This window comes from Macaca mulatta, chromosome 1, assembly GCF_049350105.2.
Source record: "Macaca mulatta isolate MMU2019108-1 chromosome 1, T2T-MMU8v2.0, whole genome shotgun sequence".
Taxonomy (NCBI): domain Eukaryota; kingdom Metazoa; phylum Chordata; class Mammalia; order Primates; family Cercopithecidae; genus Macaca; species Macaca mulatta.
In genome coordinates this window covers 146,279,076-146,292,990 of record NC_133406.1, presented here as the reverse complement: position 1 = coordinate 146,292,990, position 13,915 = coordinate 146,279,076, and the positions used below count along the sequence as shown (strand labels likewise).

The following is a 13,915-nucleotide window of genomic DNA, read 5'->3' as shown; positions in this document are numbered from 1 at the left end:
TATTCATTTTGTACTGTGGGAGATGTAACTTCAGGATAAACTCTTAGAATTGTGATTGCTGAGTCAAAGGATAAATGCATACATCATTTTGTTAGATATGAGAGTGGGGATTTTTTTTGTCTGTCTTGTTCACTGCTATACCCCTGGTTTCTAGAATAGTACTTGGCACACAGTAGACACATAGTAAACATTTGTTGGAATGAATGAATGAATAGCATGCTTCAGTTTCTTATCTCCAAGAGAATGCACTCTCATGAAACAGGCTTGTAATTAACCAGACTCCTATGTGGCCACAACAAACCATTTTTTACCTTTTCGATTTCCTCTGCTGGTACACCTCGAAGCCGGGCATAAAGGTAAAGATGTTCTCGTCCTGTGAGCAGCTCATCAATTGCATCAAACTGAGGACAGTAGCCCATATTTTGATGGACTTCAGAAATATTGGTTAAAATACTGCAAGAAAAAAAGCAATTAGTGAGTATCCTTCAAGGAGGTGGAGGGATGATCATAGAGCTATGGCTGGAGAAGCTTCTGCCAATGGGAAAAGGAAGCTGCTGCTTCTCTTCTATTTGGTTTCAGAAATGCATGCAATATTTGGGAATCAAAACAGGGGCCCTTCGGTTAGAAACTGAATCCTGTCAGATTCTTCCGTGTTTCCATGTCTAGGATTAATTGAATCCCGGTTATTATGCCATAAGTCAGCTTTCATTTTGGATCAGATCACCTCACATGTGAGTTTAAAAACAGAAGGAAGATCAGGTTTAAGAAAATGATTCATGATTTTTCAATACTTTTCAGACATTTGGGAAGTAATTAGAAAAGATGGATCTGTCCCGTTGGAAGTAAACTTCTCTATCTGTATTTATTGGCAAAGATAGCAATGAAAGAGGAGCCAGTCAGATAACTACCCTCAGCCAGGGGCCTGCAGGGAGAAGGGGTAGAGTGAGTTGGGTTCCACCAACTCCCTTTGGCTAAAATATTCACCCTCACTAAAAAATATATTGCCATGATGGAAAATAACCTATACATAGACATTTAGTCTAATCTCATCCTTTTCTTCTTAAAGCTTAGGGTCTATGAATAAACGATGGATGATACATGATGGTACAGAGAGAGACTACTGCAGTTCCCCACAATGACAAAAGCCTCCAAAGGCATGGGCTGGGCCAATTAAAACTACTTAGGGAAACAAGTAGGGTACGTCTCCAAATTAGCAGGCACTACCCTACCAGATAATCCCAATTCTGTGTCTTAAACCTATCGTTTCTTTCTAGCGTCCAGCTCAGTTTTACCTTCTGGAAGTCAGATTGTGCCTTACTTGGACACAGTTGTAACTTTATGTCTCATAAATGTGCTCATGGAAAATTCTATGATATCTTTCCCCTCCTCCACCCTGCCATGACTCCTTTTGTCACCATCAGGAAGTCACCTGCATGGTCACTTGCAGGTGAAGCTGGATCTGTTGAGATAGACTCAGCCATGACCTGGCTTCACCCCTGCCTGTCCCTTTTCTATAAACCCAGTAGGGCTGGCTGTAGAGGCCAAAGAACCAGATTCATCCTATCTGAGCCAGTGACACATACTCAGGACTCCTCCTGCCCACTGGGCATTGGGCCATGCTGAGGATGGCTTTCAGGGAAGAGAAAGAGGCCCCAGTCAAGCAGATGCTGGACAGATGTCAGCAGCACCTAACTCCACTTATAAACCAGGGCAGAGGCTTCCTCTGGGCACCTCTACCGTGTGTGCTGAAGTTTTACTGTTCAAGCTTTTCCTGCAACCAGGAAAGAGGCAAACAAGAGAGAGCTCATCCTCTCTGTCCTGCCCATAGAGGACCAGTCTCTTTAAACACATTTTATTACAGAGAGCAGCAGTCACCCTCCAGAATCCAAGGACACATGCCAGTTTTCCCTGTGTGCTCCTTGGTCTGGCAAAGCCAAGTATCAGCCTACAAATAGCCAATGCAGGTTAAGCTACCGCAAGGGCGCATGAATGAGCCCCTATCTAGAAACTCAACCCAGAAGAAGGATGCTTCATCACAGGGGTTCTTAACCTGGGATCCAAGAGCTCCTGCAGGATCATAAATGTGACCCAGGGCTGAGTAAATTCCCTGAAACTTTTTCAAAAATGTGTGGAGGGAGGTAATGGGAAGCAATGGTGTGTTTTTATAGGAATAGGCTACAAATGTTCATTGGATGCTTAAAAGGTTCCATGACCTCTAAGCGATTAAGAACCACACACTTAGTGCTTCCTTGGTCTTTCCAAGAATCCATCCCAACAGAGGAATCTCTTAACCATCACAATTCAGTTCAATTTTTCAGTGGGTCTATTTGTTGGGCTTTTTGGGCCACGCTCTCTGGGAGGCCTCCTTCTCTGTACACATCTTTCAGGGCCTCAGAGCCACCCTAGTATAGGGTCTGATGATCACCCTTCCTATTCTGTGAGAGGGACAATGCCCAGGACCTGTGAGAGACTCCCTGAGACAGGAGGAGCAGGACACTCACCTTTTACCTGCTACAGTGGCATCCCCTGAGGTCACTGTGGTGTCCCCAGTAAGCATCTTGAATGTGGTTGTTTTACCAGCACCATTCACTCCCAGGAGGCCAAAGCACTAGGAAAAAACACAGAGCTAGCCTGGCCCTAGAGACCAAGAAGGTCTAAAATGTCAGACCCTAGGGTAAGTGTGTGAGCTGGGGGAGGCATTTTAGACCTGGGCTGCATCAGAGGCCACGAGCCACGTGTGGCTACTGAGCACTTGAAACACATCTAAGTCCCAATTGACATGGGCCCTGAGTGTGAAGATTCAAAGACTTAAAAACAACAAAAACTTGTCAAATATCTCATTAATAAGGTTTTCTATTACATGTCGAAATGATAATATTTTGGATATATTGAGTAAAATAAAAAATACTGGTAAAATTAATTTTACCTATTTTCTTTTTACTTTTCTCATGTGGCTAGTGGAAGATTTAAAATTATATATGTGACTTGCATTATGGCATTATGTTCCTACTGAATATCTCTGCCTTACGGGGAGGAGAGGCAGGCACAAGAGCTGATGTTCAGAAGCCTTTCACCCGTGGTCTGCAGAGTACCCACCTCTCCAGGGCGAACTCCGACACACAGCCTGTCCACTGCCGGGCTGGAGGTGCCTGGATAAATCTGCAAGATATGAAGAAACCAGACTTAGAACTGAGACAGGGTTAGAGCAAGGAGGGGAAGAGGGAACAAAGAGCAAAGATGGTTTAGGAGAAAACTGCCAGCACTAAGAGGTTACATATTGACATGGGCAGGCACAGAGGTGCAGTGAGTACTGAGACATCTCGAAGCTGACCCATGCTCTGTAGAAACGGAACACAGAAAAGCGAACAATGCTCAGCTGGAGTGATTCTCACTGAGGCCCTGTGTCAGTGCCTGAGATGAATAGCAGGGAACACACATTGGAATTAGATGTTCTTCGAAGACAAGCTATAACACAGAGATGATGACCCCACATAAAATTAGGAAACCAAATTGCTTGCATAAGCATATCAATTGATCTATAGAAGGAAAACAGCAACATCATGCCAACTGTGGATCTAACCAGCACCTCCAAACTCATACCCATTCCCTTACCTTGGTTAGTTCATGTAGCCTTAAGATGTCAGTTTTATTTCCACCAGTAATAATTCTTTGTCTTTCTTCAGCCACATCATCATCTTCATCAACAATGGGCCCCTTAGTGGGCTCAGCAATCCTAGATGAGGAAAAGGAGTCAGGATTGGGCTGGCTGTACAGTATCCTTGGCACTGTCCTTTCCATTGGACCTCTCTTTCATTTCCTTGCTTTTGCTTCCTTCTGGGCTTCCATCCTTTAAGACTTAAATTCTAAAAAGGGCTCCCAGCAGGAGAGACATTAGGCATTAGGTAGAGAGGTCAAGTGCTCATGTCCAGAGTCAGCCGTGGGTTCCAGTCCTGGCCCCCTCATGTGTGATCTTGGGCATTGGACCTCTGAACCTTGCCTCCTTCAACCATGTGATGAGGAGGGGGGTGACAATACCTGTCTCACAGGATTGTGCTGAAGATAAACTCAGCACAGTGCCTGGCACAGAGTAAAGACTCAGGGTCTGGGAGCACCGTCAGGACTAAAACCCTTCCTCTACAGCAAGCACTCAGTAAGGGGTAGTTACTAACCTCCGAGCCTTCCACTTCCTCCAGTCTGCCCTGCCAACTCCACCTCTCCAAAACAGAGTTGTCATCAGGCTACCTCATGCCTCAAAACCTGTGGTTCTCCATCAGCTGGAGGTTGAAGCCCTCCCTCTGCAGCTGTAGTTACAGCCCTGCAATCCAGCCCCACCTACCCTTCTCACTTACCTCTTGCACTAACTCGTCTGTCTGCAATTGGCATCTCCCCCTTGTTCCCAGTCCTATTGGTCATTCCCGTCTCCCAGCCTCCGCATGTGTTTCCAGTCCCTCAATGTCCTCCTCCTCCTGCCCCACCAAATGGAATCTTCCCCATCCTTAAAGACACAGCCTCTTCTTTGAAACTCTCCCTGACCTTCTGGAAGCCAGGGACTATGATGTACTTCTCTGGTCCTCTTTAGGTCCTAAAGCAGGCAGGACTCATTCAAATGTGTTGACATCAGAGTTTGAAGCTAATGAGTCAATTTGGGTAGTCAACCTCCTGACCCGCTCTCTCCCACACAAAGGCCTCTAAAAGGTGTGGCCAAGGCTGCAGAGAGGGTCTGCAAGGGCTGAGGGTGCCAAGGACAACAATTCCTGACACTGTCTCCCATAACTAGAACTGCTTGTGTATCCTGTTTCATCAGAATGTGTTGACACCTGTGATCTCATTCACCTCTCACAGTCCTGTGAGTAGGGAGGCAGATTCATTTCCAATAAATCAATTCCCTGTGGATCAAAACATAAAACCAAGTCCTTGGAATCTATTTACAGGTGACCACACTCAGCCCGAGAGGAGGAAAAGTTAAGAAACAAAACACTATCGGGGAAAGCTTGCTAGGAAGGGCTGCTGCTTGGCAATTCAGGTCCCTGGGTAAGGACAATAAAGGTAGGCCGGGATTGCAGAGGGGAGTGAGGCAGGGGCCCACCCAGCTTCAGGAAGAGCCTGCGGAAGAATGGCAATTGCCAGCTAACCTGGCATTTGAGAAGCCCTGGTCAAGAGTCAGGGTTGGCGGCTACCCACCTTCCTCCAGGGGTGGGAGGGCATGATCACTGCCTGCACCCCTCCACATGGCTCCCATGTTACTCCCATGCTCCCAAATCTCTAATTAGCAAAGGGGCCTGCTATGTCCGTTCTCTCATAAATACATTAGTCTATTTCCTAGTACTTTGGATATCCCATAACCATTGTTATTTGCAATACTATCATCTAATCAAAATACACATTTGGTAATTAAATGAGAAGGATTAAATATCAGCAATTGAAATTAATAGCACTGCATTTTAAATATTTTAAAGAGGATGCTCTTCACGTATTTGAATGTGCCATTTTAACCCGATTCCCTACTTGTATTATTAGAGAAAAGCCAGGCTTTGAGAATGTAAAAAAAACATCGTGGAGTGGGGCTCCTGAGGAAAGAGATAACTGTGTGGGTGTAAGGTCCAGTCCTGGGTGGCCTGAGCTGCCCACTGACCCCAGGGTGTGGCATGGACGTACCACTGGGAGAGGAAGAAGTGGCGCTGGACCAGGAGAGTCAGGAGGAAGTACACCACCCCTTCCACCACCATGGCAAACAGGTTCTTCCCAATCAGGTCCCAGTGGAACGGATTTGCAGAGTGCTCCTCACCTGGGCATCAACAAGAATTGAGTCCACTTCAGCTGCCCCGGCTCACCCCACAGACCTGGCCACTGCACACAGCCCACTAGACCAGGCCTTGTGTGGGAACTGAGCAAGAGCCAAACACCTGCCTCATCTGGGCTGCCCTCCATCCCTCCTGTGGCTCCCTAGCCATGGAAACAGAGGCACCCTAATCCCCTCTAGCTGGCAGGACTCTTCCAGCCCAACAAGGTCCCCTCCCAGCACCAGCCCCTGCCGCAGTCTGATGCAGAAGCCCCCCCGGGTAGCCCACCCAGCTTTGGACCCAGGGCCCATCCTCCACAGGCCTTGGCTACCACCCACCAAACCGGGCATAGACATCTGTCACAGCCTGGCTCAGTGCAAGGTCAATGAGGCCCCGGCCCAGGCAGAAGTGGGGGAAGATAATGAGCAGCTTCCTCAGCACGGCGTTGAACCTGAGCAGCGTCTGAAACAGAGAATTAGGACTGTTGGAAATGGGGCAAAGCCCACCCACCCCTCTCTTCAGCAGGGTGGGGCCCAGATACTCTCACAGGACAGCACAGGGGAAGGCCTGCAGACGGACAGTCCTTGCAGCCAGACTGGCCACTGGAGGGATTTGTCCAGCAGAGCATAATGGGTTTGCTGTGGACGTCATGAAGTACATATAAGCAGTGCCTCAGGCCAGGCCAAGGAACTAATCAATTAAATGGCCAATCAAGGACTGAGGCTCCCTGCAAGTGTCTAGTGGGCAGGAGCTGCCCCTTCATCTAGCCAGGCAGCATCTTCTAAACATTTACTATGCTCAGTACCATGTGGGCACCGAAGCTAACTGTGAGGACCTGCATTACTGTCCTTACCCCTCCCCTAGGTGACTGGGGGGGTGACAGCAGGAATGTGCAGAGAAGCTGCAGCTCTCCTGCTGTCCACTTAGGGAGCTCTCCCTGCAGACTCACTTTGAAACAACAGGAGCCCTCCAAGGCGTTTGTTAACAACAGCTGCAGGGGGACAGCAGGCCCTGAGCCATCTCCAGTTCAGCTTTTCAGCCCCTCATGGGGCAATTACCATTGTCTAGGGAGAGGAGGGCTGGAGACTCTCTCTGGGGTCTGTGTTAAGCCAGGGACTTGTTTTCAAGTGGTCAGACTTGGCATGTTGGGCAGAGCCTCCCCTGAGAAAATAGAAGGGACACTGAGGGGTACAAGGACAGCATAGCTCCTGGCTGGGCCACTGCTGTCCATTCCATCTGGCTCATCCCTGTCCCACAACCTCCTCTCTCTCCAGCTTCCACACCTGTGCCCACATTACCTCATCCTTCCCCGCCTACCCCCTGTCTGCCCACTCTTTCTGGAATCACTGCTCTTTGGCCTCTAGGCTAGGGCATGTGCAGGCTGTTACCTATTGCTCCAAGCAGGAAAGAATGCTCTTTTTTCTTCTGCTTTCTGAAAGATTCCTGTTCTTCTTTAGATAGCTGGCTCAGAGAGTGCCTTCTCCTATAAGCCTTCCCAGATTCCCATGAGAAAGTATCCATTCCTCTCTCCCAGCACTTATCACATTCCCATGATTAATTTTTTAAAAATCTGCCTACTTTCTCTGCTAGTCAGGGGGCCCCTGGAGGGTGGGCATTGAGTCCTAATTATTTTTGTGTTCTTCCTAAATACCTGCAGAATGATTAGCTCTGAGTAGGCACTTCATTATTTATTAAATGGGCTAACAGAAATCTACAGGCTGGCCGGGCGCGGTGGCTCAAGCCTGTAATCCCAGCACTTTGGGAGGCCGAGACGGGTGGATCACGAGGTCAGGAGATCGAGACCATCCTGGTTAACACGGTGAAACACCGTCTCTACTAAAAAAAAATACAAAAAAACTAGCCGGGCGAGGTGGCGGGCGCCTGTAGTCCCAGCTACTTAGGAGGCTGAGGCAGGAGAATGGCGTGAACCCGGGAGGCGGAGCTTGCAGTGAGCTGAGATCTGGCCACTGCACTCCAGCCTGGGCGACAGAGCGAGACTCCGTCTCAAAAAATAAAATAAAATAAAATAAAATAAAGAAATCTACAGGCTGAAATTGGACTTCCTCCACCACGGCTCCCCCAGCCCCTGCAGCCTGGCTCTTCCCACTGCCTCTGGCCTGCAGCGTGTTATCCGCCTCGCTCCTCTGATGCTCTGTCACACACTGTATTATGGAGGATCATACACTGTGGCTTATATCAGTTGCAAACTTGGTGGGCAGGTCCTTTCCGGACTGGAACGGGAGCCTCTGGAGGGCAGGATGAGTGGTCCATGCTTGTTTATATCAGCACACCCAGCACATGGTGTTCAGCTGGTAAAGACCTCCTGACTGTGCAGGGGCGGCAGCTGCTGGGAGCTGGGGAGCCTCCTGTGGGATACTGGGGGTTTCCGCAGCAGCTGTGTATCTGATAATTTACATGAAAATACCAGCTTTTTGGAGGCGGGTGCTTAGCAAATGTTGGCTAAATGGGTGCAGCCGCAGAGGGGAAAATGTTCTAAGTTGCTTTAAGCTGCTATTTAATTATTCTGAAGGAACACTCTCTTAAGACTTAGTGGGCTGTGACAAACACAGCTCCGCAAAGCAGCGTTTTCAATCACCTGGGGGCTCTGGCCATCTGCTGGGGTTGTGTTCTTATCCCCCGGCTTTCCGGAGTCTGACTCCGACATGCTGAATTTCATAGGACAGATGAGGCTTCATTACTTGCCTAGCGGCCACAGAAACTCTAACAAGATCTGGAAAGAGTCAGTCTCAGGGGCCACAGGTCTGGGCGGTTTACGGTGGAGACTCTGCACAGATTTGTCCTGTGTTCCCCAGCGGGGCCCAGAGGCGGGTGGAGGTGGGCGCCGCAGGGCAGCAGTGCAGATGTGCTGGCTGGTCCCACCCTCTGAACTGGGAAGAGCTTATGAGGAGAAGAAAGGTTGAGGCGCCTGGGGACACAGACACGTGGGGAGGCAAATGTTCCAAGGACAGCCACAGCCAGGACTCAGACACAGTGGTGGGGACTGGGAGTGTGGAGTGTAAAGACAGCCCTGCAGCGACTGCCTTCTTTTTTCCTGCCTCTTTTTATGATTCCGTTTGGCCATCTGTCTCTGGACAGGGGGAGGTCAGATGGAAGGGACAACTGGGCTTGGCAGCTCATAAAAGTGAGGCATTCAGCATGGAGAATCCCCAATCTCTTCCTCAAGATAACTTGCCCAAGGAATAGTATATGTCAGAGTGTTACAATTTCCATAAGAAAGTGGGAGAAAGGACGTATGGGGATTTGCTGATGTGTCTCCAGAGCACACAGGAAGCTCAAATAAGAGTTTGCCTCTGGAGAAGGGAACTGGGTGAGTGGGAAACAGGGGTAGGAAGGAGACTTTTTTATTGTATGCCTCTTTATTCTTTTTAGATTTTGAAATCACCCAAATGTATTGTGTGTGTGTGTAAAACCCAACACCCAAAGTCCCTAAGGAAACCTTTCTGAAAGAGTAAGCAAAGCTTAAAGTTTATTGCAAGAATAAAGTTTTGCTTGCAGAATAAACACAGAAAACAATTTCACTCAGAGCACAGAAATGAAAAAGGAGTTTATAGGAGGAAAGAAGGCAGAAGGAAGGAAGGAGGGAGGGAGGGATGGAGGGAGGAAGAAAGGAAAATAGGAGAGAGGGCAGAAGGAAAGAGAAAGGGAAGGAGGGAAGAAGGAAGGAAGGAAGAACTGAAGAGTGAAGGAAGGAATGGGGAAGGAGGGAGGAGGGAGGAGAAGAAGGAAAGAGGAAGGAAGGATGGGAGGGAGGGAGGAAGGAAGGAGGGAAGGAAGGAAGGAAGGAAGGAAGGAAGGAAGGAAGGCAGGGGGGTCAAGGGTGGGGAGGAAGAAAGTGGCACTCATCTGCATTCAGCTGCTACATGTATGACACTTGCCCCTGGCTCTGCTTGACCAACACATATTCTGCTATCCTACTGATCAAACACAAAAGCCAAGAAAGTGATGCTCACCCGGTTATTCTCAAATAATTCCAAGATGAAGGTAATAGCACTGCTGTTGATGCCGATGAACAGATTAGCACAAGATAAAGCCACATAGGCTGTGCTGGGGACATCAAACAGGAAGGATGCTGGGTACATCATGGGAATGACCGCCCATCTGTGTGAAATGAGACAACTCAGAGCAATGGAGTTCTACTTTCCATTCCATCTGCAATACATCTAAATATAATGCACTACCCTTACACCTGAGGTGATATGTGTGAACTGGCCAGAGTCCCAGGGGACCAGAGAGATACTCTATTTGTTGGTCTCTGTGCCTCAACTTTAAATGGAGATAATGATGCCTGCCCTGACCACTTCACGGGGTTTTGTGAGGAGCAAATGGGCTGCTAGCTGTGTATGTACTCTGTAAACTACAAAGCCCTGTACAACTCACAGGTGGGTTCTCCACCCTGCAACACCTCCCACTCTAGCCTGGGTCAGCAAAGCCCAGCCAAGGGTCCCAGCGAGCTCATCTTCACAGCTTACAGTCAGGTTGGTTCCCAAATTCTCTATTTCCAAGAGAGATATGTGGAGACCAGTGCTCTGGCAAGGCTCTACTGGCCCACAGAGGAAGGACCAGGATCACTATTTTCATTTTACAGATGAGGAAACTGAGGCCCAGATGGATGTATTACTCATTCAAAGTTACACATGTGGGAAAGAAAGTTGCATGCTGGGCCCTGTAACTCTGCTGATGTAACCCCTGTGTCATCCTCTGTCCCTGACCCAGGAGGAGCTTTTTGGTCAGAGTCTTCTACTGTGTGCGGTAACTCTTGGCCAGTTCACATGGGGACGCTGAGGTGGACAGATTGGCCACAGATGAGTGAGAGTCAGAGCTGGGTGAGGAGCTGGGGAATGGCTGACCCCCAGGTTTTGGTCAAGGCCTCAGTTTGAGTAGAAGATTCAGACCATGTGGGACTTCTCTCATTGTTGCTGACCGGACCAGGCCTCAGAGATACCTCTGTCGGTGGAGTCAGAAACAGAAGCTAGACAGATCCCTGGTTATCAGCCTCAGACCCTACCTGGGGCTGGAAGCTAAACTTGCGGGTGCCACCACCACAGGACAGCCCAGGTTTTCTGTCAGGAGATGATCCCCCACCCCCACCACTGGGTTTCTCTTCAGAGGCATTAGCTAATGGCCCAAACGGCTTACCCATACAACAGGAGCAGTGCCACAAGGGCAGGAAGGTTTTCTGGAGAAGTGTAGGCTTTCTTCTGAAACCCGATGAAGATGCCCACCACCAGCCCAGCACTCACGGAATAATTCATCTCAGAAAGAGAAGAGGAGAGAAAATCACTTAACCTCTCAGACCTGCTTCCAGCTCTGCAAAATGAGGGGTGGGGCCAGGCTTCTCCAGTTCGTAGGGTCTGGGATTCTGATTCGACTTGCTTGTTAAACAGTTCTTGGTTGGCAAACATATGTTAAGCTGTCACTAGTCCTCCTACCGCAGCCCGCGCCCTACCTCCCTGCCAAGGGAACCTTCAGTTTGTATCTTTTGAAAGGTTCAGTTACAAAATTCTGCCTGGTCTCTCACTCTCTAACTGGTCATAAAGTTTTGTTGATTCTTCTAAGCATGTCTTCAGAATTCAGAAAAACTTAAAGCCTAGTTCCTAGCTTCACAAAACTCAAATAAATAATGATACCCTTTTAAAACAATTTAGTCCTACAGCCATTACACTGGGCACAGAAAGGGGACAGCAACAGTGGGGTTAGGGGAGGAGCCACAGTTGTCAGGAGCAGGACAAGAACCAGAGAAGGGCTTCCTCAGAAGGCAACCTGGTGTGGGGTGTGGGGGCCTCAATGGGATGAGAAAGATATCCTTATAGGAGGCTGATCTGGTGCAGGGTATCAGAGCCAGAGCAGAACGAGGAGGACCTACACGCAGCAGAGGCAGCTGGAGGAGGGGCATCCACATGGGGAAGGGATGGTGGCAGAGTTGAGCACTGTTGATGTTCAGGTGTATAGCTCCGGTAGATAAATGAGTTGGGAGTAAGAGAAGCCAGCGTCTCACTATTGAAGGGAGTTACAGATGTGGAAAGATAAAAAACTAGAACGAGCCCTGTAGAGTTGGTTTTGGTGAGCTCATAGCGTTCAATGTGTAGGTAGATAGAGAACTACAGATAGAGGTGTGTGCATACCTGTGTGTGTACATCCATATCTTCCCTAGTTCTATCACTGAGAAGGCCTGGGACCAATAGTGCTCCAGAGGCAATGAACATATCTAGCACACAGATCTTGGTTTCTGAGGGCCACTTCCCACTGGCAGGAACCAGGGCTTCTTGGGGAGAGGGTAGGCCTGGGGATAATGGAAGGATGAGCCTGGAATATCTTGCTGTGCCATTGAGCACGGAGGAGCTCTAGGGCAATGAGGACCTGAGTCAAGACGATACAGAAGCCAGCTTCAAGGGGCCCCCACTGACCACACTGAGGATAATGTGAATATCAAAATAAATAATGATAGTCTCGGATCATAGTCCATTGATTAACACAGGAACCATGACTGCATACAGAGATAAATAAATGGATGAATAAATGGAAAGTTGTATAATTAATAGGATATTTATATATCTTTGAAGTGCCTCTACCAGAAATTTGTATTTATTATAGAGGGGAAAAGAGTAGTTTTACAGTAAAGAAGCTCAGCAGACACCTTTTTAAGTGAGCAAATTGCACATCATCAGTAACAGAACAGATGGAAATCAGAAGCTACCTGATAGGATGCAGTGAGAACATAGCATCTGCTCGGTGATACTGCTGCCAAGAAGCACACCCTCAACCCGGGCAAGAGGAAACCTCAGACAAGCTCAGACCAAGGGACATTCTGCAAAATAACCAGCCCGCAATCCTCAACAGTGTCAAGACCATGAGTGTTAATGAAAGACTGTGGAACTCTTCCAGGCTGAACAAGACTAAAGAAACAGCACAATCAAATGCTACGCATGATTCTGAGCTAGATCCTTTTCTCTGAAAGACATCACTGGGGCAATGGGCGAAAAAGGAGTGGGGTGTGAGGATTAGGTGGTGGTGACACATCAGAGCTGGTTTCCTCATGTTGACAGTTTGTGTTGCGGTTGTATGGGGTGTGTCCTCATTTCTAGGAAGTACATATCGGAGGTGCTGAGGGGTGAGAGAGAGAGACAGGAAGAGAGAAACAAATGAGAAGGGGCATCTTCTTGAGAAGTTACTTTCAAATGACTCAGGAAAAAAAGGTTTGAACTGTACTTGCGACTTTTCCATAAGTCTGTAACTGTTTCAAAATTTTAAAGTAAAGAAAAATAGATGACACATATAAGAATTTAAAACATCATATATGTGCTAAGTGAATGACATAAGCAATAATTTTTTTTCTTCATTCAACTTTTTTTGCCACTGGCTAAAGGCAGTACTAAGTTCCAAAATGATAGGTCACAGAGGTCAGATTCCAGGCCAGCTTTAAAATTCTGGAGCATCCGAAAATCTGCTAACATGGTGCCTGCCATCTTCTACCCCTTCATTGCCCTGCCAGCTAGTATCACCTCCCACCTCAGATGTCCACTCTATCCTAGCTACATCTCTCTCCGAAGGCTCAGAGATCCCTGTAACCGCACGTGCACGCACACACACATAAACATGGGCCAGCCCCAAGTGTAAATTCTATTTCTCATCTTTAAAAAAAAAGTAAAATTAAAAGCCCCAGCACTTTTCTAAGTACCTTTTCAGTGCTGGTTGGCCTAGCTCCTTTTATATTAGAATCACAGGGCCAATGTGGCACCTGCAATTGATGCTCTTATCCAAAGAGAGGCTTTCAGGCTCTGACCTCCTCCCCATGGATTTATGAGTGTTTCCTCGTGTAGACAGAAGAGAGAGGAAATAATTTAGTTGCTACTGATAATTTCTGGTTTTGTATTGTTAAATGATAGCTGCTTACTAAGCTGAGTAAGACAGAAATCATATCTTCAGGAATTCTAATATTCACCATCATTTTTAAAAGCCATGGAAGAGAAGGTCATTGGTGTTGGTCTCCATCAGTAGGTATATCTTATCATCACATGAAGTGGAGGCTCATGTTGGTCTTAAAATGTTAAGATTTCACTACTCAAGACATCTAGAATAGACTGGGGTTGATGTCATAATCATCCCTGCTACATTAT

The 13,915-nt window shown here is 47.7% G+C and overlaps 1 protein-coding gene across 2 annotated transcripts in view; it reads right to left on the bottom strand.

Moving 5' to 3' along the window:
• Positions 1-13,915, bottom strand: part of ABCA4 (ATP binding cassette subfamily A member 4) — a 57,029-nt gene that overhangs the window by 12,380 nt on the left and 30,734 nt on the right. For both annotated transcript variants that reach the window (XM_015145360.3, XM_077952840.1), the window contains 8 exons: positions 10,938-11,053; positions 9,752-9,899; positions 6,119-6,242; positions 5,656-5,785; positions 3,613-3,733; positions 3,097-3,159; positions 2,502-2,608; positions 312-453 (listed from right to left, as the gene is read on the bottom strand). In XM_015145360.3, the coding sequence (XP_015000846.3) occupies positions 312-453; positions 2,502-2,608; positions 3,097-3,159; positions 3,613-3,733; positions 5,656-5,785; positions 6,119-6,242; positions 9,752-9,899; positions 10,938-11,053 (951 nt within the window). The remainder of the gene's footprint in view (positions 1-311; positions 454-2,501; positions 2,609-3,096; positions 3,160-3,612; positions 3,734-5,655; positions 5,786-6,118; positions 6,243-9,751; positions 9,900-10,937; positions 11,054-13,915) is intronic.